General features: G+C 38.7%; 2 protein-coding genes across 3 annotated transcripts; both read left to right on the forward strand.

The window, feature by feature from the left end:
- The first annotated feature begins 732 nt into the window (after nucleotides 1-732).
- On the forward strand, nucleotides 733-17,974 carry LOC137949872 (chaperone protein ClpB3, mitochondrial). The gene is made up of 10 exons (XM_068796099.1): nucleotides 733-1,185; nucleotides 1,442-1,660; nucleotides 1,768-2,005; nucleotides 2,606-2,801; nucleotides 4,298-4,352; nucleotides 6,013-6,163; nucleotides 7,724-8,032; nucleotides 14,939-15,204; nucleotides 15,289-16,218; nucleotides 17,475-17,974. The coding sequence occupies exons 1-10, from the start codon at nucleotides 934-936 to the stop codon at nucleotides 17,811-17,813; spliced, it is 2,955 nt and encodes a 984-aa protein (XP_068652200.1). The 5' UTR covers nucleotides 733-933; the 3' UTR covers nucleotides 17,814-17,974.
- A 981-nt stretch (nucleotides 17,975-18,955) lies between these two features.
- On the forward strand, nucleotides 18,956-22,040 carry LOC137950734 (U-box domain-containing protein 4-like). 2 transcript variants are annotated; one of them, XR_011111986.1, is made up of 4 exons: nucleotides 18,956-19,782; nucleotides 20,426-21,360; nucleotides 21,723-21,767; nucleotides 21,851-22,040. XR_011111986.1 is itself a non-coding variant. In XM_068797338.1 (3 exons), exons 1-2 carry the CDS (start codon nucleotides 19,010-19,012, stop codon nucleotides 21,342-21,344), a joined length of 1,692 nt encoding a protein of 563 aa, XP_068653439.1. In that variant the 5' UTR covers nucleotides 18,956-19,009; the 3' UTR covers nucleotides 21,345-21,360; nucleotides 21,723-22,039. The 2 variants fall into 2 exon arrangements, 1 of the variants encoding a protein (XP_068653439.1); XM_068797338.1 differs by having other exon boundaries at nucleotides 21,723-22,039.
- The last annotated feature ends 1,751 nt before the right edge of the window (nucleotides 22,041-23,791 follow it).

Consider the following 23,791-nt stretch of genomic DNA (forward strand, 5'->3'; position numbering starts at 1 on the left):
CTCGTGAACCAACTCAATTCGATGCCACCCCTACTTTGTCGAAAACAAATAAACTTTCTATTTTTTATATATAAACAAATATAGGCTAAATGTATAGCTTGCTCACATATCATATTTTTAACCTACTTTTACATTAGCTTGTATATAAATGAATTTTTTTCCCTCCTTATCTTTGACCCACGAGATGAAGCTTGAAACCCACTGCTAGAGTTTCCAAATCAGGTCGAGTCGGATCTTTATGCTAACCACATCCCTTATCCCGAGTTTGAGATCCAGATCAACCGAATCAAAAACTGAGCCCAGCTTGAGCAGTTCTTGAATGAGTTCGGTTTGATGCCACCCTATTTGTTGTAAAATAAATAAAATTTCTATTTTTTTATATATAAACAAATATAGGCTGTACGCAGAGCTTGCTCGCATATAATATTTTTAACCTACTTTTACATAAGCTCGCATATAAATGGATTTTTTTTTCCTCCTTATCTTTGACCCTCGAGATGAAGCTCGAAAACCATGGCTGGGGTTTTCAGATCGGTTCGAGTCGGCCCTTATCGTGCAGGAGTTCTGGAGTTTAATTATTTATGGATTCATTTTATCACTAGAAGCTCCTAAATGCTAGAAGTTTGCCGAGGCCACCGGGGTTGGGCCCTGGTCGTTAATGGGTTCCTTCGAACTATTTTGGGCCGGAGTTCCTACTTTCCCGACTCGTCGTGCAGAAGCCACTGGTAGATTCTGGCGTCTACGTTCTAGTCTTCTAGATTCTAGACTCCTCGCCTTCTTGCTGCTTCACAGACTTTGCAGATGAGATTTCAGGAATCAGACGATGGAAAAGAACGCTCTCAGTCCTTGAGAATGAACTGCTTCTTCCCCAAGCTTTAGCTATTAGCTAATTTCAGCCTCTGGATCGTCTGTAAGGTTCGAACTCGCTATCCAATGGCCGCCAGAGCTGCAAGGGTCGCAAGGTCTTCGTACATTGCCACTGTTCGAGGCGGCAGGTCGGGCTTACTCGCCAGGGCCACCGAAATTACCACTCCTACTGTTGTTCCTGCCAGGAATTTTTCGTTCTTAACTTCCTTTCTTAATGGAGGCATCGTGTCTAGTGGTACAGCTGCGAAGTCCTTCGCGTATCTCGACAGGGTTTTCATGCGGCGTTTCCATTATTCTGCTCCACGTCAGAGCAATCAGGTTCCGACTATGTTTTCATTCTTTACGGTCTTTATTTTTCTTTCATATATTCGTTTTGCTTTTAGATTTGAAAGTGAATTTTCATGTTTATGAACGTGTAGAAGTTTTTATAATTATAAAATATTTGTTGTGTTCTTAGTCGGTTTCCGTTGAGTTAATTTTGGACAAAAGGACCGGGCTGCGATTTGGTTACCGTACTAGCTGCATTAATCACGTTTGAAAGTTTAACTTGTAATGATAAACTGTTTTTTTATAGGTTAACCAATCAGAATTCACTGAAATGGCATTAGAAGGAATTATGGGTGCAGTGGAAGCAGCACGAGTGAACAAGCAACAAATTGTGGAGTCTGAGCACCTGATGAAAGCTCTCTTGGAGCAGAAGGATGGTTTGGCGCGGAGAATACTTACAAAAGCTGGAATTGATAACACGTCTGCTCTTCAGGCTACTGACCATTTCATCTCTCAACAACCTAAGGTGTTATATGCTGCAGAATGACTACCGTTTATTGCATTTGTACGTAAAAACTTTCTAATGCTTAAAAATGGTTGCTTTTCAATGATCCGTTGTGGTGAACATGGCAGGTGGTGGGTGATACAAGTGGTCCCATAGTGGGCTCGGGTCTCGCCTCCTTGCTAGAGAATGCCAAAAAGCACAAAAAGGACTTTGGCGACGATTTTGTGTCAGTGGAGCACCTGCTGCTAGCTTTCCATTCTGATAAGAGGTTTGGACAGCAGTTCTTCAAAACCCTCCAACTTGGAGAAAAGCAATTGAAAGACTCCATTTTAGCTATACGTGGCAACCAGAGAGTTTCTGATCAAAGTATGGAATACCTCCCTCTTTTTATGTTATGTTAGTTTATTTCTCCCTTGCATCATATGTTGACATGAAACAAGGTCACTGCTTACTCTAGTCTATCAGTCTCAACTGTGGAGGTACAGAGATCAGTGTGTTGGTGTGGTTGTTCTTATTATTATATTATTAGTATCTTACTATATCGTTGTTTAGAAGTAATATCTATATGTTGATGTTGCTTAAAGGAGAAGGAAGTAGAGAGTGTGAAAGCTTAGAATACTAGCCCTGCGGATGTTAATGGTTTGAGAACAAGCCGTGGTGGCTGGCCATATTCCATATGGCTGGTTGCCTATGCAGTTTTTTTTTTTTTTTTGTGTGGCTTTTTTGGTTGACTATGTGGAGTCTTTATGACATTTCTAGCAATACTCACAAAATTTTCGCTTGCTGGGACCATCATTTGAATTCACTAGTGGCACAGTTAACTCCATAGTTTAGTAGCTTTTACATATACCAATATTGTTTTGTTAGTATTATAACTTTAGGGTAGTTCTCTTTTATTTAAGCACTTTCTTTTGAAAATTGACTATCTTTTGCTACTTGTTGAAATCATTCCTCTGATTACTGTAGATCCTGAAGGGAAATATGAGGTGCTAGAAAAATATGGGAATGACTTGACAGAACTTGCTAGGCGTGGGAAACTTGATCCCGTCATAGGTCGTGATGATGAAATACGACGTTGTATCCAGATATTGTCTCGCAGGACAAAAAATAATCCTGTGATCATTGGTGAGCCTGGAGTTGGAAAAACTGCAATTGCCGAGGGGTATGTTGTTGCTTTACTTTCATATGTTAAATTGTGGAACTTTCTGTTCTTTTTGGTTTGTTCTTGTATACCTGAATCAGATGCCTTTATCTCTATATCTCTGACAGGAACCTCTTCATTTTTTTCATCCACTCATTTGGGTCTATGTTTGTGTGTTTTGAGTTTGAAACAAGCAGTCTTCTTTTTGAAAGGAAATGCTAAAATTGAATTGGGTCTAAGCATGGACAACTGCGGTTTGAGAGAATGGCAGTGTTGCTGTTGTTTTTTCAAACAAACTGCCTTTGCCTCTTAATTTTTTCTTTATTTAATGGCCTCTAGTATGGCAGTTTTATTTAATTTATACAAGTGGCCTTTAGTATGGCAGACCATTTTCGTCTTATCAAGCTGTGCTATTAGATGTTGTGCAGTAGTATTTACCAGGTGAAGCCATCTTATTTGCCAGGTTGTGGAAGATGGCTTCACAGTTTACTGTTTCAGTGAGACATCTAGCATCATGGCTAAATTATTGTGGTTTTAGTTGGGTTGGAAGTGAGACAGGTGGTCTTATTGAGACCCAGGACACCTCAGTCTTGAAATAATAATGTGCTCTCTGCTGTCTGCAAGACTTGTGTTTGGTGCTTTACATTGTGAAGTTCCATGCATTTTAAATAATTTAAATTAGTGGAACATTGCATAATTCTGTCATGAGCTTTTCATGTTTAAGTAGACCAAGGATAAGGTTTCTTATGCAGTTCTCATGGTAAGCACGTTTTCGCTAAGCCATCTCATATAATATATACAAGAATACAAGCACATTATTGAGATTATTAGAAGTCTTTTTCAATTGATTCAGTTTACCAACACAGTCGCATTTAATTTGGTGATTCAAACTTGAAATTCAATAAATTTTTGAAAAAATTTAATCTTATGGATCCATAATGTTATCCAAACTGATGTCAAGAAGTTTAAACTATCAAAGATAGTAGATCATCTAATTACAGCTTGAGTTAGATTACGAAGTGTTCAGATGGAATAACAAAATTTACTTGATTGATGGATTAAATTCTTGTTTTTTTCTTATCAATATGTTTGATAATAATAGCATGAGCATTATCTCAATTTGATGGCTTTATTTTATTTATTTATTTATTTATTTATTTATTTATATATATTTTCTGTCATATTGTTAGAGTTGTGTTTAAGGTCAAATCATACCAAAGAGTGGATCCATGATGTGCACCCGGTTAACTTCTATTTTTTTTTCCACTTTGTCCCAATTTAATATTAAATCAATTGATTGTGAGAACTTGGGAAAACCACTTTCTTTTTAGTTATGTTGGTTGTGTCAGAGCTCATAACGAGTTTCAGCTCTCAAATTCTACTTTTATTATTTAATAGCTACTTATATGAGGGTGTTGAGTTCTTACTCTGTGTAATTGTTCAGCCCCTTGCAAGGCTGAGAACTATTGTTTACATGAGTTCTCATTCCAACCGACATTGGCAATATATTGTTTCAGGCTGGCTCAGCGGATTGTGCGAGGGGATGTTCCTGAGCCTTTGTTGAATCGCAGGGTGAGTAATTTTTTCTCTATTTTGAGACCAGATAAATCTAGTATTATTTGGTAAAACTGCTCTTTAAACGCATGAAAGCCATTAGATAATTGCTTGTTGAGCAGTGAGATCCTGTTCTTTCTTCATGCGGAGTTTGTTAAAACATTCTGGCATTCGTCATTTACTTCTCATGTTCTAGGTAGTCATGATTCATTGACCGGTAAGGATTTCCGTTCCTTCTATTATTTGATGAATTCGAGAGGGTTATAACCAATCATATGGTAAAAAACTTAAACCACACTCAAATATATTAGTTGAAGTCAATAGTGCTCCCACTTACGTCTACATTGGGATCTTTTTCTCCATGTCATTCTGATTGTGTGGCTTCTGGGTTATCCTTATTTCTTTTCTCTAAAATGAGACCTTTGCCCTTGGGCTGCTGGACACACTCTTCACCAGAACCAAGACCGTTACCTTTTGGCACTTGGACATGGAAAGTAAGGAGCCTTACTAATTGAATCAAGATTGTCACATCTAACTTGTTTGTACTGAGCCAGAAGCTACAGACCTCAGACCTCAACATGTATAACTACGTGTTGCATGGCCTACAAAAATTTAGGTATTGGTATGTACATATGTTTGTCCCCTCAGTTCCTTTGATTTTTTAACTTTCACCAAGAGAGGAACAGTGATGCTGTAGAATTGTAGAATTGGTGTGATACCTACTGGCAGAAATAACAGAAGTTCATTGTCAGATTACATGTTTATGGAAAAAGAAAAAGGAGGCTTAAATTAATTACAGCTGGCTGCTCTATTTTAGTGTGAAGCTCTTCAAAAAGAAAGTCTGCATAATTTCTAGCTTTGAAGTTAAAGATGCCTAAGGCCAAGCTCCGTTCTTGGTCCTCTTGCCGTGGGTCTGCTGCTGCTGCTATGAAGAGTTCTTTTCTCAACCAAATCTCCGAGCTTGACCTCATTGAGGAACAAAGGTCTATTTCACCCCCTAAACTCTCTCTCCACATTGTGACCTAAATCAGTACCTATCAGAACCCTTGATTCACAGTCCTTGCTGTGGTACATCAAATAGATTGTCCTGCTCGGTGGCAATTTACTGTGCGAGTTGAAGCTTGTGATTAGAAAGCACCTTGCTCTTTTAGTTGCAAGTTGAATAAGAACTTGTTCTGTTAGTTGAAGGTTTCAATCTAGTAAAGATACATATACTGTTTATCATGGAGAAGAGATAGTTGGGATTCTAGGAAATAATTATGGCATTGTTGATATTTGCAAACCTTATACTGTTTATCATGGAGAAAATATAGTTGGGATTCTAGGAAATAATTATGGCAATGTTGATATTTGAAAACCCTTTTAAGGAGCATTGACTGCCATTTAAAAAGAAATGGGGTGCCTGTGATACCTTTTTAGTGTCTTGTGGCCTATCTAAGTAATGTATGTTGATGATGTGTACATTCTATTTTTTTTTTTTTTTTTTAAAAGTGTGCTTCTTGATGTCTATACTGGGTCCATTTTTTTTCCCATCTCAAAAGCGTTGGGCTTCTTTCTTCCATGTGTAATTATGCTCTATCTAACTATATTTTGTAGATAATGTGTGCATTCTAATGTCTATAATAGATACATTATCTTTCCCATCTCAAAGTGTTTGGCTTCTTTTTTCCATGTGTAGTTGATCTCGCTGGACATGGGTTCTTTAGTTGCTGGTGCTAAATTTCGTGGAGATTTTGAGGAAAGACTGAAAGCTGTACTGAAGGAAGTTACTGCCTCAAATGGACAGATTGTTTTGTTCATTGATGAGATCCACACTGTTGTGGGCGCAGGTATATAACTGAGTCATGCTTATTTTCTAATTGATGAGGAAATAGAGCTATGCAGATATTGAAGGTGTTCTTCAGCGCCTTGAGGAAACAAGTGCCACAGGTATTTATGAAACTTTGGTTCACCTTATCTAACCCACCCACCCACCAAAAGAAAAAAAGAAGAAGAAGAAAAAAAGCCAGCCAAGTACAGTCCTTAGGCTGAGAAGCAAAAAGACCCACTTTATTGTCGCTCTGCACTAGAATCTGAGATGGACAAATATTGTTGTAGTACGTATTTATTAACATGTATGTAAAACAATTTTATATTGGATTTTTTTTTAAATTAATGTTTTTAATATAATTTTTTTGAATAAGATGCTTCATTAAAACATAATTAAACCTATGTAATTAAACATATGTAGTGGTTTTTTTTCACTGGATGGATTTTCTAGAACCCAAGTTTACCCTCTTCCTTTCTAATTCTGAGCATAGCGAGAAATAGGTATAATATATTTTTTTAAATTTCAAATAGATTATGTTAACGAGAAGCTCCTGCAGGAGACATAAGTAGAATATAAAAAGAGGATAAACTTATTGCCAAAGCCAAGAGTACAAAGACAAACAAACAAGATAATGGAAGAACAATGACCTAAGTAAGATATTTGCTTTTTGAAAGGGAATGTAACATATAGACAAGAAGCTCCTGTTCTGGCCAAGGAATGAGCTAGGTTATTGGCACTTTTTGAGTTGCCTAATGGATAGTCAAGTAAAAATGTCTTCGATCTGATAAAGAACTGCAAGAAATGCCTAGGTGGATGTTTCTCTCCTTCAACTTGGCTAGATGACGACTGTTTGAATCACCCTCAACTGAAAGGAGCTAAAAGAAATTGAAGTCCTGAGAGAAGGGTCCTTAACTTGCCCCTGAGAGAAGGGTCCCTAACTTGCCCGTGATTCCCCTCTTCTATTCTCAGAAGCTACTTCCAACATTGAGGTTAAGTCAACTTCTCATAGGAGAAGACAGTGGCGTTGGAGGTGCAAATACCATGATCTGAAAGAACTTGGCTATAGAAGGTCATTATGTGCACCTTTTTTATGATGTCATAAACAGCCTGGCAAGTATGCTTGGAGTACCCAACCTGTGCTGTTTTAAAGCAAGGTTATTTTTGTAATCCAGTTTACACTGTTATAGAGTTGAACCTGACACCTTCACTGCTCTAAACAGAACAGGCTGGGACTGAGGGTGTGACCAGGCTCCCTGTTTACTCCTCCACCCGGCCAGGTGGATGGTTATAGTGAAGGTGCCAAGAACTTGGTCCAATCAGGAGAAGCATAGTTTATTTTAGATCCTTTTACTCATTTTTTATGTGACACGGATGGATATGTCGTTGTTAACCTATGATGTTCCTTAATAGAGCTAATTTTTGCACCTTGACTTTCCTATTCTTTGGACGATATACTATCATATTCTTTCCTATTCTTTGGTACAATATACTATCATACATAAAATTTTTTTTATGTTTCTTTATGTTTCTTATGCGACTCAATTATTTATCATTTTTTTCATGTTTTTGACTATGGCAGGGGCTACAAGTGGAGCAATGGATGCCGGAAATTTGCTAAAGCCTATGTTAGGCCGAGGAGAGCTGCGTTGTATTGGTGCCACGACCTTAAATGAATACAGGAAGTATATTGAGAAGGATCCTGCCTTAGAACGCAGATTCCAACAGGTTTACTGTGGTGAGCCTTCTGTGGAGGACACCATCTCTATCCTCCGTGGACTAAGGGAACGCTATGAGTTGCACCATGGTGTTAAAATATCAGATAGTGCTCTTGTTGCTGCTGCTGTTCTTTCAAATCAGTACATCTCAGAGAGATTTTTGCCTGATAAAGGTATAATATTTGACTTCATTTGAGATTGAGGGATGACATGAATGCTTGCAGTTAACAATTTTTTGAGTAGTGTATAACAACATGAACAAATGGATAGCTTATCTGGCCCTCTTCACATTAGATTTCCTGCACCAAATATGAGCAATTAGTGGACAAAGACGCATGAAAATTTGTTTATGGGCTTCCAGAGTTGTTATGTTTCTTCTCTTTCCTGAAAATGTTGTCTTGTTTGGCTTATGGAACAAATGAACAACTCTCACTCTGTGATGCAGGATGGTAGCTTGAATGCTAGGAATAATGAACTTCAAAGCTTTCTCTAGTGTGGGTAACCTAGATTTCTGCAAATAACTTAGAGAAGTACAATGATGGGGAAAACTAGAGATACTGAAAAACAGGGTTTTTATAGCTATTATGAAAAATGCTTGTCAGATCAAGTCCAGTTCTATCCCGAAAGGATTAGCTATTAAAAAGCCTATTTATCTATGTGAGACTTTTTTCCACTCAACACTTTCCTTCTCGTCCAAGCTTGAGACATGGGTACAAACTCTCAACGAAGCACGCGATACATAAACTTTCACCCAAAGGAGCACACGAAACATAAAAATCCCAATGGAGCACAAACTGGTGTTTGGCTCACCCATCCTGTTCTGGTATCATTGTTGGATTGGCCCGGTTCTATCCAAAATTAGTAGCTATTTAGGAGGCAAACAATTTTTTAATATCTATCAATGTGAGGCTTTTTTCACTTGACAATGGCAAACTGAGGAAAAAGCGAAAGGAAAACTTATCTAATAGAGAATAAAACCAAGTATTTGATTCAACAAACAAATATTATTCCCTTTATTGTCATTGAAACTCATTCAAACAAGAAAATTTCTTTGCTGTTCCATTCTAAGAAATAGACTTTAACTAATGTTACTAAATCTGGATTTAACTTGCTAGAAAGGCAATTTAGAAATAAGAAATAATTCTAACTTGTAGAGTTACTGAATTTAGGCTTCACTATGAAACAATGACTCCTTAAAGCAAGAAAATATTACTAGAAGCTGACTTTATATTTGAAACTGAAGAAAATTCTGAAAAATTTATTCATATTGAACTGATCGAATACAAGGATTTTATACAACAAGGTCTATTCTAGAAAATCAGAAAGTCAGGAATACAAATCTAATTTACAGTCAATACAAATCTGACTCTAATATCTAGAAATCAAGAAACTATTATCTAATAATTTACAGCTAATCTCCTATAATTAGAAATACAATTTTGTCCCTATAATTACTGTTATTTACCGAAATCTTGGGATTTCAATCAAATCCAAATTTCCAACACCTCCCCCTCAAGTTGGGGAGTGGATATTTTCCATTCCTAGCTTGTTCAAAATCCTCTGAAATGCTGAACTTATCAATCCTTTAGTAAGATGTCTGCTAATTGGCCCTCTGTACAAATGTAGGGAGTGCAAATCAATCCGCTTTCAAGTTTCGCGTTTATGAAATGTCTGTCAACTTCCACATGTTTAGTTCTGTCATGCTGAACTGGATTATGAGCTATGTTGATTGCATTCTTATTGTCACAATAAAGCTTCATTGTGGTTTCTCATTTAATCTTTATGTCTTCTAGGATAATCTTGAGCCATAAAAACTCACAAAATGTTAGGAATTAGACACCCTAATTCCAAACTAACGAGAACAATAATAATAAACGCGGAAGAAGAAAAAAACAAGCACGGAAATGCACAACAAGATTTATACAGGTTCACATCAAGGTGAGACTATGTCCTGTTTTCTGCCATTGCAGTGACATAATCAACATTTGTGTATGCTTCTAATTCCATACTTGTGCCCTTTCTGAAGAGAATCCCTTTTTTTGGGTTGCCTTTCAAATATTGTAAGATTTGGTATACTACATGGAGATGTGTATGCTTCTAGTTCCATACTTGTGCCCTTTCTGAAGAGAATCACTTTTTTTGGGTTGCCTTTCAAATATTGTAAGAATTGGTATACTGCATGGAGATGGACATCCTTAGGGTTTTGCATGAATTGACTCACCACACTCACTGCATATGCAATGTCAGGTCACGTGTGTGACAAATAGATTAGCCTCCCAACAAGCCATTGGTGCCTTTGTCTGCTGGTTCTCCTTCCATAGATTCTCCTAATCTATGATTTGGTTCAATAGGCTTGTCTAATGGTCTACAACCGAGTTTACCTGTTTCTTCTAGCAGATCAAGAACATATTTTTGTTGTGAAACAAAGATTCCTTCCTTGAATTGAGCTACTTCTATTCTTAAGAAGTACTTTAATTTTCTAAGATCCTTTATTTCAAATTCTTTTACTAAATACTTCTTTTTCATCTGGATCATTCCTAGTTACTATAATATCATCCATATAAACTATCAATGCCGTGACTCCCCCTAAAGCCGAATGCTTGATAAACAATGTATGATCACCCCGACTCTGTTTGTACTTCATATTCGACATTGCTTTAGTAAATCCTCCAAACCATGCTCAAGGAGATTGTTTGAGTCCATACAAGGCATTTTTTGGTTTGCACACTTTGTTTTTACCTAGATTTATGCCAAAGCCAAGTGGAACTTCCATATAGATTTCCTCCTCAAGATCTCCATGTAAAAAAACATTCTTCACATCGAACTGGTGTAAAGTTCAATCATAGTTTGCTACTAGAGATAACAACACCCTTACTGTGTTCATCTTTGCCACTGGTGTAAATGTCTCTTGAGAATCTACCCCATAGGTTGTGTATATCCCTTGTCTACTAGTCTTGCTTTATACCTCTCAATGGATCCATCTGACTTATACTTCACTGTGAAGACCCATTTACACCCCACCGGTCTCTTTCTAGTTGGTAATTCCACTAGTTCCCATGTCTTATTCTTCTCCAAGGCCTCCATTCCTACTCTCATTGCATGCTTTCATTCCTCTTTTCCTAGTGCCTCAAATAAAGTTTGTGGGATGGCTACAGTGTTAGATGAGTTAGAAAACTTTTTTGTGAGGTTGATAATATTTGAAAGGATACAAAATGCGATAAAGGATGATGTGTGCACTTTCTAAACCCTTTCTTGTGGCTATGGGCAGATCCAAATCAAGAATAGTAGATGATACCCCAGTAGAAAGACTTACCTCAATTCCTAAGTGACGATTTGGTTTCTTGAACTTGCACATAATTGATCACAGGTTTTATCCTTCTTGAGTAGACTTGTAGTGGCTTTGTGATTGTAGAGTTTATTGGCCTTGATGGTTCTTCAGAAAGATTAGGAGATGTTTCAATAGGCTCGACTTCAGAAATGGCTTCAGAAGTGAGTTCAATTTCAGAAGTGGATTCAGAATTCACTGGAGATGTTTTGATTAATATGGATGGTTCTCTATAAAACAAATCTTTATCTTCCATAGATGATGTCTCCCCTTGAAGATAAGGGTTAGAAAAATTAACTTTCTTGTTTAGCAAACGTAACATCGGCAAAAACATAAGTTTTACGAGTGGTAGGATTGTAGCACTTGTACCCTTTCTGAGTAGGTGAATATCCTATGAAAACACACTTAGTAGCTCTAGGATCTAGCTTGCTCCGGTGATGTGAGTGAATATGAACAAATGGGACACACCGAAAATTTTAGGAGCTCACTTAGTTGACACATTGAAATCTGGAAAATATCGAGAAAACACCTCCATTGGACTCTTAAAATCAAGGACTCGAGACGGGATACGATTTATTAGGTGAGCCACAATGAGGACAGCTTCCCCCAAAAGGTTTTTGGTACATTCATTTGGAACAAATGAGCACAAATAGAGGCTAAAAGATTACCATTTTCCCTTCCGGCAACCCCATTTTTTTGGGGATGTTGACACACATGAAGATTCATGAATAATTCCCTTTTTTTGAAAGTATGGTGACAAAATTTGATTAAAGTAGTCTCTAGCATTATATTTTTCCTCAACCTCTTAATTCCAACATTGAATTGAATTTTGACCATTGTATGAAAAATAGGAAAAATGTTGCTCACATCAGATTTTTGTTTTTGCAAATAAATCTATGAAATCTGAGTGCAATCATCAATGAACGAGTCAAACCAACGAGCCCCTGAAATATTGGGAATTCGAGATGACCCCAAATATCACTATCAATCAAAGAAAAAGGAAATATAGTTCTTTTATGACAAGGAAAGGACACATGTTGGTGTTTAGCAAATTCACAAACATCACAATGAAAATCGTTTACATTAACATTCTTAAACAAAGATGGAAACATGCCACTTGAGGATACTAAGGAGGGGTGTCCAAGTCTAAGATGATGAAGCCAAATTTGGTCTTTATTGGAATGAGAGTTGCTGGACAGAAACAAGAGAGGTGATTTGTTCCCATTGTTCACTTGGCCACTAGGTAATTCAAGATAATAAATACCATGTCTTACCTTAGCATGTTCAATTGTCCTTCTCGTAACTTGGTCCTGAAATACAGAAGAAATACGAGAAAACACCACACTACAATTTAGATCTTTTGTAAGTTGATGAATAGATACAAGATTTGTAGGTAACTTAGGTACATGTAGCAAGTTTTTAAAGATCATGGATGGACTTAGAACGATGTCTCCTTGGCCTACAACAGTGGCTACGGATTCATCAACAATGGCTTTTTTGATTTCATTATGCTCTCCATTACTGGAATTTACAACATCATGTGACTTGTCTTCCCTAGATTTGAGTCATATTCACCTGCTTCGCTGCGTTCCACTTCTAGGTCCTCTATTCCATTGAGAACAATGCGGTTTTCCATGCAGCTTCCAACATTGCTCCTTGGTATGACGAGACTTTTTGCTTGTAGGTACACCAGAGGTTATCCTTGTTTGAAGCCGAGACTTCATTCTCCCAACTTCTGAAGAAGCCAATGTTTTTTCAGTATTAAACTTAGGTTTCTCATCATTGATTTTTCCAGTTATCATTGTTGATCCTTCAACTAGTTGAGAGTAAAACTTAACCCCCCTTTGACTTTCTTCAACGTTGATAATGGAGATGGTCTAATTCAATGAAGATAAATCCTTTTTTCCACATATCTTAATTCTCACCTGATCAAACTCAACATTTAAACCAGCGAAAAAATCATGAATTCGATTCTTTTCAATGAAATTTTTTAACGTAGTTGCATCATCGCTGCAGTTCATCTCAATACATTGATAATAGTCCATCTCTTCCTATAGATTCTTCAAGAGATTGGCATACTCCGTGACTGAGCAATCTCCTTGTTTATTAGCAGAGATTTTAGTTTTAATCTTAAGGACTCGAGCAGAATCCCTTACCTTAGAATAAGTTTGTTTTGTAGCTTCCCATATTTTTTTAGACGTTGGTGGAAACATAAATGTATCACTGATTTCTGGCAGCATGGAATTCCAAAGCCAAGACATGACCATGGAGTCTTCTTCATCTCAAACATCAAATCTGAGATCTCCCTTTTTGGGCCCAATACCAAGGAGATGACTCAATTTTCTCTTCCCTTTCAGAAAGGTCCGAACCAGAGACCACTTCATATGATTTTTGCCATTTAATCTGTAGGCAGATTGCATATTTTGTCTCCTGTTTGATTGACTGTCAGCTCTTTGGATTGGGCAGTAGAGAGGGATTGAGTAGTAGGAGTTTTCTCAGTTGTGGAAGACATGTTGAAATCCTTTTGAAATAGGAATTAAAGGGAAAATAATGGTGATGAAGACCAATGGTGAAAAGCGTTGGATAAAGGGCTATGAAGGCCGAAGATTTGGTGAAAGCTGAACAACAAATGTGCAAAGAATACTCTATTTTTTTAACTAAAAAACAGGGTAGAAACAGGGCACAAAGAAACATTGGTATGGTCTTGGCAATGAAGGCCTGTATGACGAGGTTTCTGATCCCAGAAAAGAGCCTAAAGCTCTGATATGATGAAGAAAATTCTGAAATTTTTATTCATATTGAACTGATTGAATACAAGGACTTTATACAGCAAGGTATTGCTACTCTAGGAAATCAGGAATACAAATCTAATTTACAGCTAATACAAATCTGACTCTAATCTCTAGAAATCAGGCAACTATTATCTACTAATTCACTGCTAATCTCCTATAATTAGAAATACAAATCTGATCCTACAATTACTGTTATTCACAGAAATCTTGGGTTTTCAATCAAATCCGAATTTCCAACAGAAACTTTTAACTATAGCAAGTTGCTGTTTAGTAATGCTTTCAATAAAAAAACACTAAGTTACTTTTTAGTGAAAAACCTTCAACTACTGCAAACTGCCTCAAGTTTGGACTCTGCAGTTTATTGACCTTATTATTGAAGATTTTCTTTTTAAATTTTGAAACTCGAGTGGGACGGTTCCCCCTCCTTGTAATTTTGCTCATTTAAGCCTTTTAATATAACTCAGCACTATTTTTAAAAAAAAATTGAAACTCGAGACTAGAATGGTAAAATAAGCTCTCTTCTATTTGAACCTCCTTTTATTATGTTTTAGGTGAGATTCATTCTTTCTTAATTGACCCTACTTTTTTTCTCTCATAAACACGAGCGACTTGGGGTAATCTTGTAATGGTTAGTTCCTTGAATCAATTCTTTAACATCACTTTGGGACTTGGTGCTCCAGTATTTTCTTGTATAGAATTCTCGGTTGAGCATTTCTTGACTAATATTATTGGTTTAAAAAATCAATAATGTTAGGTTTTAATTGTTGGCTGAAATGCTTCATAGAATAAGGCAGAAATAGCATAATGGTGATCTTTCATAAAATTCTGGTACATAGAAGATAACCTTAATTTTTTCCTGCATATATGCAGGGTTGCTCCTTACGTTTATGTTGCTTAAACTTTTCTTTTAGTTATCACCTTCATAATGATCATCTTGTAACTAAATTGATAACCTTATGCAGCCATTGATTTGGTCGATGAAGCTGCTGCTAAGCTGAAAATGGAGATTACTTCGAAGCCCACTGAACTGGATGAGGTAGACAGGGCAGTGCTGAAGTTGGAGATGGAGAAACTATCTTTGAAAAATGACACTGATAGAGCATCTAAAGAAAGGTTGAGCAAGCTGGAGTCTGATCTAACATCACTTAAACAGAAACAGAAGGAACTTAGTGAACAATGGGAGCATGAGAAAAGTTTGATGACACGGATTCGTTCTATTAAAGAAGAGGTTATGCTCAAGTGACTTGATTTAATACTTCCATATCTTCACCATCTCTTGAGATCTAACATAAGTTGTTGGAACCTTTAACAGGTGGACAGAGTCAACATAGAGATGGAAGCTGCGGAACGAGAGTATGACTTGAACCGTGCTGCTGAGCTCAAGTATGGAACCTTAATTTCTCTTCAGAGGCAGCTAGAAGAGGCTGAGAAAAAGCTTTTGGATTTCCAAAAATCTGGCAAATCTATGCTTCGTGAAGAGGTTACTGACCAAGATATTGCCGAAATTGTAAGTAAATGGACTGGTATTCCGTTGTCAAACTTACAGCAATCAGAGAGAGAAAAGTTGGTTCTTTTAGAGGACGTTCTTCACAAGAGGGTTGTGGGCCAAGATATTGCAGTTAAGTCTGTGGCTGATGCAATTCGACGTTCCAGGGCAGGACTTTCTGATCCAAATCGTCCCATTGCTAGTTTCATGTTTATGGGTCCAACTGGGGTTGGTAAGACAGAGCTTGCAAAAGCTCTTGCAGGCTACCTTTTCAACACTGAGAATGCCCTCGTGAGGATTGACATGAGTGAGTACATGGAAAGGCATGCTGTTTCCAGGTTAGTAGGGGCTCCTCCAGGTTATGTTGGTTACGAAGAAGGTGGACAGTTGACTGAAGTTGTCAGACGTAGACCTTATTCTGTTGTCCTCCTTGATGAGATTGAGAAGGCCCACCAAGATGTTTTTAACATCTTGTTGCAGGTACTGGATGATGGGAGGATAACCGACTCTCAGGGCAGAACAGTGAGTTTCGCAAATACTGTGATCATAATGACATCAAACATTGGGTCTCACTACATTCTTGAAACACTTCGCACTACAGATGACACCAAAGAGGCAGTCTATGAGTTGATGAAGAAACAGGTTATCGAGTTAGCTAGACAGACATTCAGGCCCGAGTTTATGAATCGGGTTGATGAGTATATTGTTTTCCAGCCATTAGACTTCAAGGAGATTAAACGCATAGTAAAGATCCAGGTAAGCAGATCTTTTACAAATGATTTATTGTTAGCCTGGTTGTTTAGCCTCATTTTTCCTTTATTTATTTAGTCTCAGTACTAGTCCCACTTCTCTTTGACCACCAGCATATGGTTTGGTGCGTTTCATTTTCACTCGTAGCAAGCTCCCTATCTTCTACATGTGAATTTTAGTTTAAATGAATTAGTTTGCTATTTCTATATTTTAGTGGAAATGTACAGCCCGGCAGCCTCGGATTTCTTTACTTTAGCCTTGCACCATATCATCAAGTGAACCTGATTTGGTTGCATTATGGTTCTACGTCTGGGAATTTTTTCATGCTCATGGGTACCCTGCTGTCCCAAAATTATGGATGGTTGGGAGTTTTTTAGTGGTGGGTTTGTTTGTGTATAATTTTATAGGACTGTGGAACATCTGAAGTGGAATAATTTTCAGTGGGTGGGTTTTGATGGTGTGTCTGATGCCCTATGTAGTATATGATACTCGCTTTTTTAGATGATTGTTTCCTGTGACTTGATGCATAATAAACTCACATAGGTGCTCTTCATTCTTTTAATCTCCTCTGTAAAATCCTTGTAAGGGTGACAATTTGTTTTTTTGAATGTTGATTGCTTACACACATATGCCATTATCCCTGCCAAAACTTGAACTCAAGACTTACACTAGAAACCCAATATCACTAAGCCCAAGGCCTAAGTCACAATGGCTACCATTTTTGTCGGAAAAAAAGAAAAAGAGAAGTAGGACTACCATTCAGAAGCTTGCTTTGATGATGAACCCAGCGAACCTTGAAAAACCTTAAGTTAGTTATTTGCCCTATAGTGATTAGTGATGTGTTTGAGAGCATAATTCTATTGTTTTAATTTTTTTAAATGGCAATTATATTGTTTTATCATTGTGAAACATTCATGCGTGCATCAAGATTAGGGAAACTGATGAACCATTTTTAGCTGATGGAGTTCAATTAATTAAATGCAGTTATTTTTTTCTTTTTAATTTTCGATCTTCACTACCAGTAGTTCTGTATGGATTTTTATTATTTCTTGATTGCATGTGGTTGAGCTTTTAGTATTACCATGCTCTTTCATGATGGATGATTTGTTCCGTGTGTATTCTGTTAGTCCACTCAAAAGTGATTCCTAAAAGCAAAGGGAGCATAAGAGAGGAAAGGGAGAAAGATATTTTGTAGCATAATAGTAGTCTCTGGGTCTTGTGGGGTTATATTTAACTTTGAATGCTTGTGTATCATTTTGCAGCTTAACCGTCTAAAGGAGAGGCTTAAACAGAAGAAAATCGATCTCCACTTCACAGAAGCGGCCGTTGAACTCCTGGGCAAGTTGGGGTTTGATCCAAATTTCGGTGCCAGGCCTGTGAAGAGGGTGATCCAACAGATGGTGGAAAATGAGATAGCTCTTGGTCTTTTAAGAGGAGTCTACAGCGAAGATGAATCTGTCATTGTTGATGTGGAATCATCTGAAGCAGCTAAAGAACTTCAAGCCATTGTCGGGGGGATTCCTCGTAAGTATTCCTTGGTGATCAGAAAGATGGAAAGCGAGCCTGGAGCAAGTAGGGAATTATCGGCAGCTAACGAGTGATATGCTTCATAGTTTTTGTCGAGATGTAAGTGTAACTAGTGTTTAATTCTCGAAAATTTGTATATGGGCTATGGTACGTTTTATTTCGCTATGTTCTTCTGAGTCACATTCTAGATTATTGGTTCAATCCCGTCGTAAGATGTTATGACGTAAAATCTCAATTGGTTCAGAGAATGCCGGGCACGATCTCATATGATAGCTCCATTCCGGTCGGTTATCGCGTGTAGAATTATACTCCAGATGATCTCATTCGCACGTTTATTGATCTCATGGATGGGTCAATTCGAGCCAGCAAGACAGCAACTACTTGTCGGTGCCGAGAAACAGCGGTGAGAGTTGGAAAGTCCGTTATTAAAATCGAATCAGAAAGGTCGGTTTTGATCTAGGTTGGATCGTGGGATAATTTATATTTTCATTAGATTTAATATATAATTTGGTAAATTAGTATAAAAATGTTTTAAATCAATCGACGGAGTTAAAAAGTAATTCGGTTTTGAGTACGCCAAAGGCATATTAGCAGTTTCTGGTTTCACGCTTAAATTATTCCGGGCTCGTGCTTGGTCCCGTGTCATGTGAGTGACTGAAATTGATTCCGACATAGCACGGACGCCCCTGCTTGGTGGTGGGACTGAGTGAGCACTCATCCGGTGCTCTTCTTTATTGTTCTTTATTGCCCTAATTGCTGTAAAGGTTAAAGCCACGTTGTAGAAAGTATTCCTGCGCAAAAAGGAAAAAAAAAGTTGAAAGTTGCCTGCATGTCCTTATTTACAGATTTGAGTAATTTTTATTTAAGTTGGCATTATTCAACTGTAATAAATATTGTTTATTTAATCTGGTAGTTAAGTGATACGACCTATTAGCTTGAAACTGCTAATTAGTGCCTTATTAATCCGTAATCTTAGTGAGAGTGGCATAAACGGAAAATAGCACTGACAGGGGCATAAACCCTAAACCCTCTCTCTCGCTCGTTGAGTCGCTTTCCAGCGATTTGCATGAAGTCAGCTATTTTAGCCCTAGGCGAGACCTTATTCGCTGCTTACAACAGGAGTGGCAGCGAGGCTTCTTCCAACCTTTTGCAGTAAACAAGTTTCCCTCGATTAGAAATGAGAAATATATAACACCCGGGGCCTCCGCATCTCCGGCATCGCATGCAATGCCCCTAAAGAAAAATTACCCCTCGAAATTCGCGCTTCTCTATGAGCTGGCCCTGCGGTCTCAGTACTAGTGGAAGAACAAGAAGTTTCTTCTCGTTTTTTCCTCTCCTCTTTCCTTCCCTCCTTCCTTCTCGTTCATACCGGAGGGAAGCTCCCGGACGAACAGCTTCGGTGGTTTTCTCCTTCATCTCTCTGACCATTTTCTCCTCTGGCCTCTTCAAAACTGCTCCCCGCCACTGCCGCATCAAATGTAGCCGGCGACCGCCGGATATGGCGAAATACCGGCGAAACGATGTTGGATCTCTCGTCCTCGACCGCCCCTCTGGCTCTCATTTCCCACTATGGCCTGGATTCTCCGGCGCGGCCTTTCGCAGAAAACTTTTCGATACCATGCGCTGCGGTGTTTCCCGCCACCCTCGCAAAGAGGCCAGGTCGCCGGAGCAGCAGAGGCCGGTGAAGATTCGGGGATCCAAGAGTGGCCGTGGATCGGAGCGCTTATCCGAGCTTCTCAACTTGGAAGCGGCCTCCGATGTCGGATTTGTCGAGTCGGAAGCGGAGGCGAAGCGGAAGATGCTGATTCTCGATGAGCTCAGACGCGTGGTGAAGCGATTGCAGTTTGAAGAGGGAGAAAAGAAGAAGGATGCGGCCAGGGATGTGAGGTGCCTTGCCAAGGAAAACGCCGACGCTAGAGTCACGCTCGCGATGCTTGGTGCCATTCCGACCTTGGTTGGGATGCTTGATGCTGCTGGGGAGGATTCTGATCTCCAGATTCAGGCGCTGTACGCTCTTCTCAATTTAGGGATCGGGAACGACATGTAAGCCATGTTGCCCACGTTGGCATTTTTATTTTCATCGTTACTTGAACCAAAGAAATTTCTCCTCCTGCCTTCATTTTTTGTTTGTTCAACAATGTGGATCTGAAAGCTTTTGCATCGCTCCATTTTTTTGTTATCCTGATCACATTCCAACTTTTCTGCGAGTTATCATGTTTTCTTGCTAGTACATTACGCTTCTTTGAAGTTTTACGGTACTTAGTCATGTTGTTTTCCTTGTGACAAAAAAATCGTCTTTCTCTACATTTGTTATTACTATTTTGTAAAATTTTGATATTTTTGAACTAAAATTTCCTTCTTGTTTCTGGCTTCCGTTCGGAGATTGAAGTTTCCAGTGCACTTTGTGATTTTGCATTTTCTGTTTTGGAGTTAAAACTTTCTTCTTTTTTTGACTGTTTAGAGACTGTGGAATCTACTGAGATATTATATGGAAATTTTTTAGATTAATTTCATTAGTGGACGCATTTTCTCTTCTCCCCTGTTTCTTCAGTTGTACACCTTTAATGAAAACTTGCTGTTTGGATTTTACACCGCTCACATGTCATGAGATTCTTGTCCTTCTTAGTTCTTCCAGAGAATTTTGATCAAACCCTCCGACCTATACTGATTCGCAGTTTCTTTTCAGGAACAAAGCTGCCATTGTCAAAGCTGGAGCTATCCACAAAATGCTGAAGCTAATCGAAACGCCTGACAAGCCCCCATGTTTATCCGAAGCCATTGTGGCAAATTTTCTCGGTTTAAGCGCCCTGGACGAGAACAAACCGGTCATAGGATCCTCGGGTGCAATTTCTTTCCTGTCAGACATCCTCCAAAAAGGCGACGGTGGTTTCACCAAACAAGCTGAACAGGATTCTCTCCGGGCACTTTTTAATCTCTCCATCTTCCTGGGCAACATCCCCCAAATCCTCGAATGCAATCTTGTTCAATTCCTCCTAAACTCTCTCGGCGACATGGACATCAGCGATCGGATTCTCTCCATCCTTAGCAACATCGTCTCTAGTCCTGAAGGTCGCAAAGCCGTGGGTTCCGCCCAGGAGGCATACCCAATATTGATTGACGTGTTAAATTGGACGGATTCGCCCGGATGCCAGGAGAAGGCATCATATATTATGATGGTCATGTCACATAAAGCATGGTGGGACCGGAGGGCGATGATCGACGCAGGGATTGCTTCAACGCTGCTTGAACTCACTCTTCTTGGAACCACATTGGCGCAGAAGAGGGCTTCAAGGATACTGGAGTGCTTAAGACTGGACAAAGGAAAGCAGGTCTGTGGATCCGGACCGGCGGTTTCCGCTCCGTTGTACGGTGGGTCTTCGTCGATCGGCATGAGATCTGCCGGTGAGAAGAGTGAATTGAAGGTAGCTGAGGAAGAGTTGATGATGAGCGAGGAGAGGCGGGCTGTGAAGCAATTGGTTCAGCAGAGCTTGCTAAACAACATGAGGAGGATAGTAAAGAGAGCAAATTTACCACAGGATTTTGCACCGTCGGACCATTTCAAATCACTCACCGCTTCTTCAACATCCAAGAGCTTGCCGTTGTAGAAACTGAGAGGCTCTGGTAAGTTTTCTTCATGTAGTGTTATCCATCTTTGCTTCGTGTTTTTTTTTTTTTTTTGTCTTTTGAGTGTTATTCTCTACAATTCGTATATGGATGGTGCTGCCAAAACCATATTCGGCTTTTGGGGTGAGGATTCATTCTTTCCGGCATTGAGTGAAGTCGTCTACTGTCGGGGTCAGCACTGTTAAAGATCGTGATACGAAATCTGAGCTTCACAGAATACTTAAGATTTTCGTAGGAAAATCCAAGTCATCCTTTGTTTTTCATACTTCAATTCTACTATTTTCATTTTTGCTTTTTGTCAGTTAGTGGTTGTAATTATATTGATCTTTCAAGCTCCTGTGTGTGTGTTTCTCTTACAGGACAAGTCCTCTTCTTCGCCTCCACGGCTCATCAATCATCTCGAGGTACAAATTTAGAAGAATCCCATGGGTGAATCTTGTTTCAAGTCTATAGTATTTATTTACGTGCTGCATCACACACCTTGCAGGGGATTACTTGTGTAATCCATTTTTGTATAGCGGAGTTTATGGTTAGCTACCCGGGAAGCGTTCTGCCTTTCCCTTCGAAAACGAGTTCATTTTGTTCCGTCGCTTGTATTTTGAAGGCAAGAGTGCTGGAAGCAAAATATATAAATAATTTCAGGTTTGCCAAGAAAAATCGACTCTGTTCAAAAGGCTGTTCACCATAGTTTTCTGCCCAGAATCTTTTCGCCTTCAATAAAAAAACTAGAAATTCACTCTGAATGTGTCTTTGTGAATATCTTAAACCTCTGCTGTCCCCAAAGCCTGGTACAGACGAACTTAATGCCATCCTTCTCGGAAGACTCCTCTCCACTCTAGAGTATATAAAAATGAGACATTACTATACTGTTATTAATTAAATTGGTTCATTGGTTACGGTGCATTAACTTTCAAGATCTTACTCTTACTGATTTATTAGTATTATATTTCTTTAAACAAAAGAGGAGTTACCTCCACCGAGAGACATTATTATTAGCCCTCATTTTTTAAATTTGAAGTACTATGGAGGCCGTGCATCCACCGGTCAATCTTTATTGGAGCATGTCACAGGGGGGCGGTCTCTGCTCAGCTGCCCATAAAGCAAAACATTAACAACCTTCCTCTGAGTTGATTTGTGAACCCTGCAAATTTAACTGTTTAAGAACTGATTGCTTTCTTTTAATGAATGAGATGATATTAAATTCACAAGCCTAAACAAAGGTAATCGCCTTAGAGCTTGCGAAAGAGATGGATGGATTGCTCTCCTTGATAATTTCTGTAAAAGGGGTGTGCAATGTCATCTCATGTCTCAATCTTTTCACTTGTCATAAGAAATTGGTGATGGACGTTGCCAAAACTTCAGAGATTTGGCAAGTATGAGAAGTTGCAGTGGGCCATAATCTATTCTGAGAATCAGGGTGAGTGTAGCTCAATGACAAGATTACATTATTTCAACTGCTAGCTGTCTTGTGGATTCCTGGCTTGTAGTAGCGGGACCCCATTAAAGAAATAGGTGTTTTCATGGAGATATGGTTAGAACAAAGTCCCTGAACAAATCTCCAAAGATTCTCAATCAACAGGTTGATCAGAAATAGTCTTAATCAGCCCTAATTCCTCTCAAGAAAGTCAATTTTTTTTTTTAATATTGGAATCAGGACACTTCCTTATCCATTCAAACGGTTTAGGGAATTTGATCTGCTCCTATTTTATTTTCAATTGTCTCCGTAAGTGAAGACTTGCAGGAAAGTTCCAAAGCATACAACAAATTCAAGGCAAGTGAGCCCACAAAAAAGACTGAAACGAATTGACAGGAAACCAAACGCAAGAGCACCGTCCTTGACTTAATAAACTCAGCACTGTCTCCAAATTTATTTCTTATGAATGGGGAAGTAATGGTAAATGTACTCCTACAGGTAGAGATAGCAGGACCCACGGTCCTTCTCCTCTAAGATTATGTTTTTCTCTGTTCTTTCCACCGACATCATGTCATCTGTGTGGAGGGAGCCTCCCATCTTTTGACAAAAGAAAAACAAGGACGATGCCATGCTTTTCTGCCATACCGTGCACATAGTGTCTAGTATGGGGTTATAGTCCCTGAGAAATATTGCTTCCACACATATTTCTCATAGGGTATGTGGAACCTAAGATGTATTTGTTTATACTTAGTTTTTGGTAACTAATATGAACTCTCATAGATGGGGTTTAAATAAGAAAATAATCTACTAGTACTTTAACAAGCTGGTTGATAATTTCCACTCTTCTAATCAACACCGCACTCCTATGGACATGAATGCAGGTTGGTAGAAGTACAAGCCACCACATACTTGATTCTGTTGATTCAATCCCTTGCCTTGAGATATTTATGATGTTTGGAGATTCTTGGAATCTGTTTACCGTGGTTGGAGGTATGCATCTTGGCCTCCCACTTT

This window comes from Aristolochia californica, unplaced genomic scaffold (assembly GCF_029961685.1).
Source record: "Aristolochia californica isolate CCGP_79_NKW_82.1479 unplaced genomic scaffold, dmAriCali1.0.hap1 SCAF_14, whole genome shotgun sequence".
NCBI lineage: Eukaryota > Viridiplantae > Streptophyta > Magnoliopsida > Piperales > Aristolochiaceae > Aristolochia > Aristolochia californica.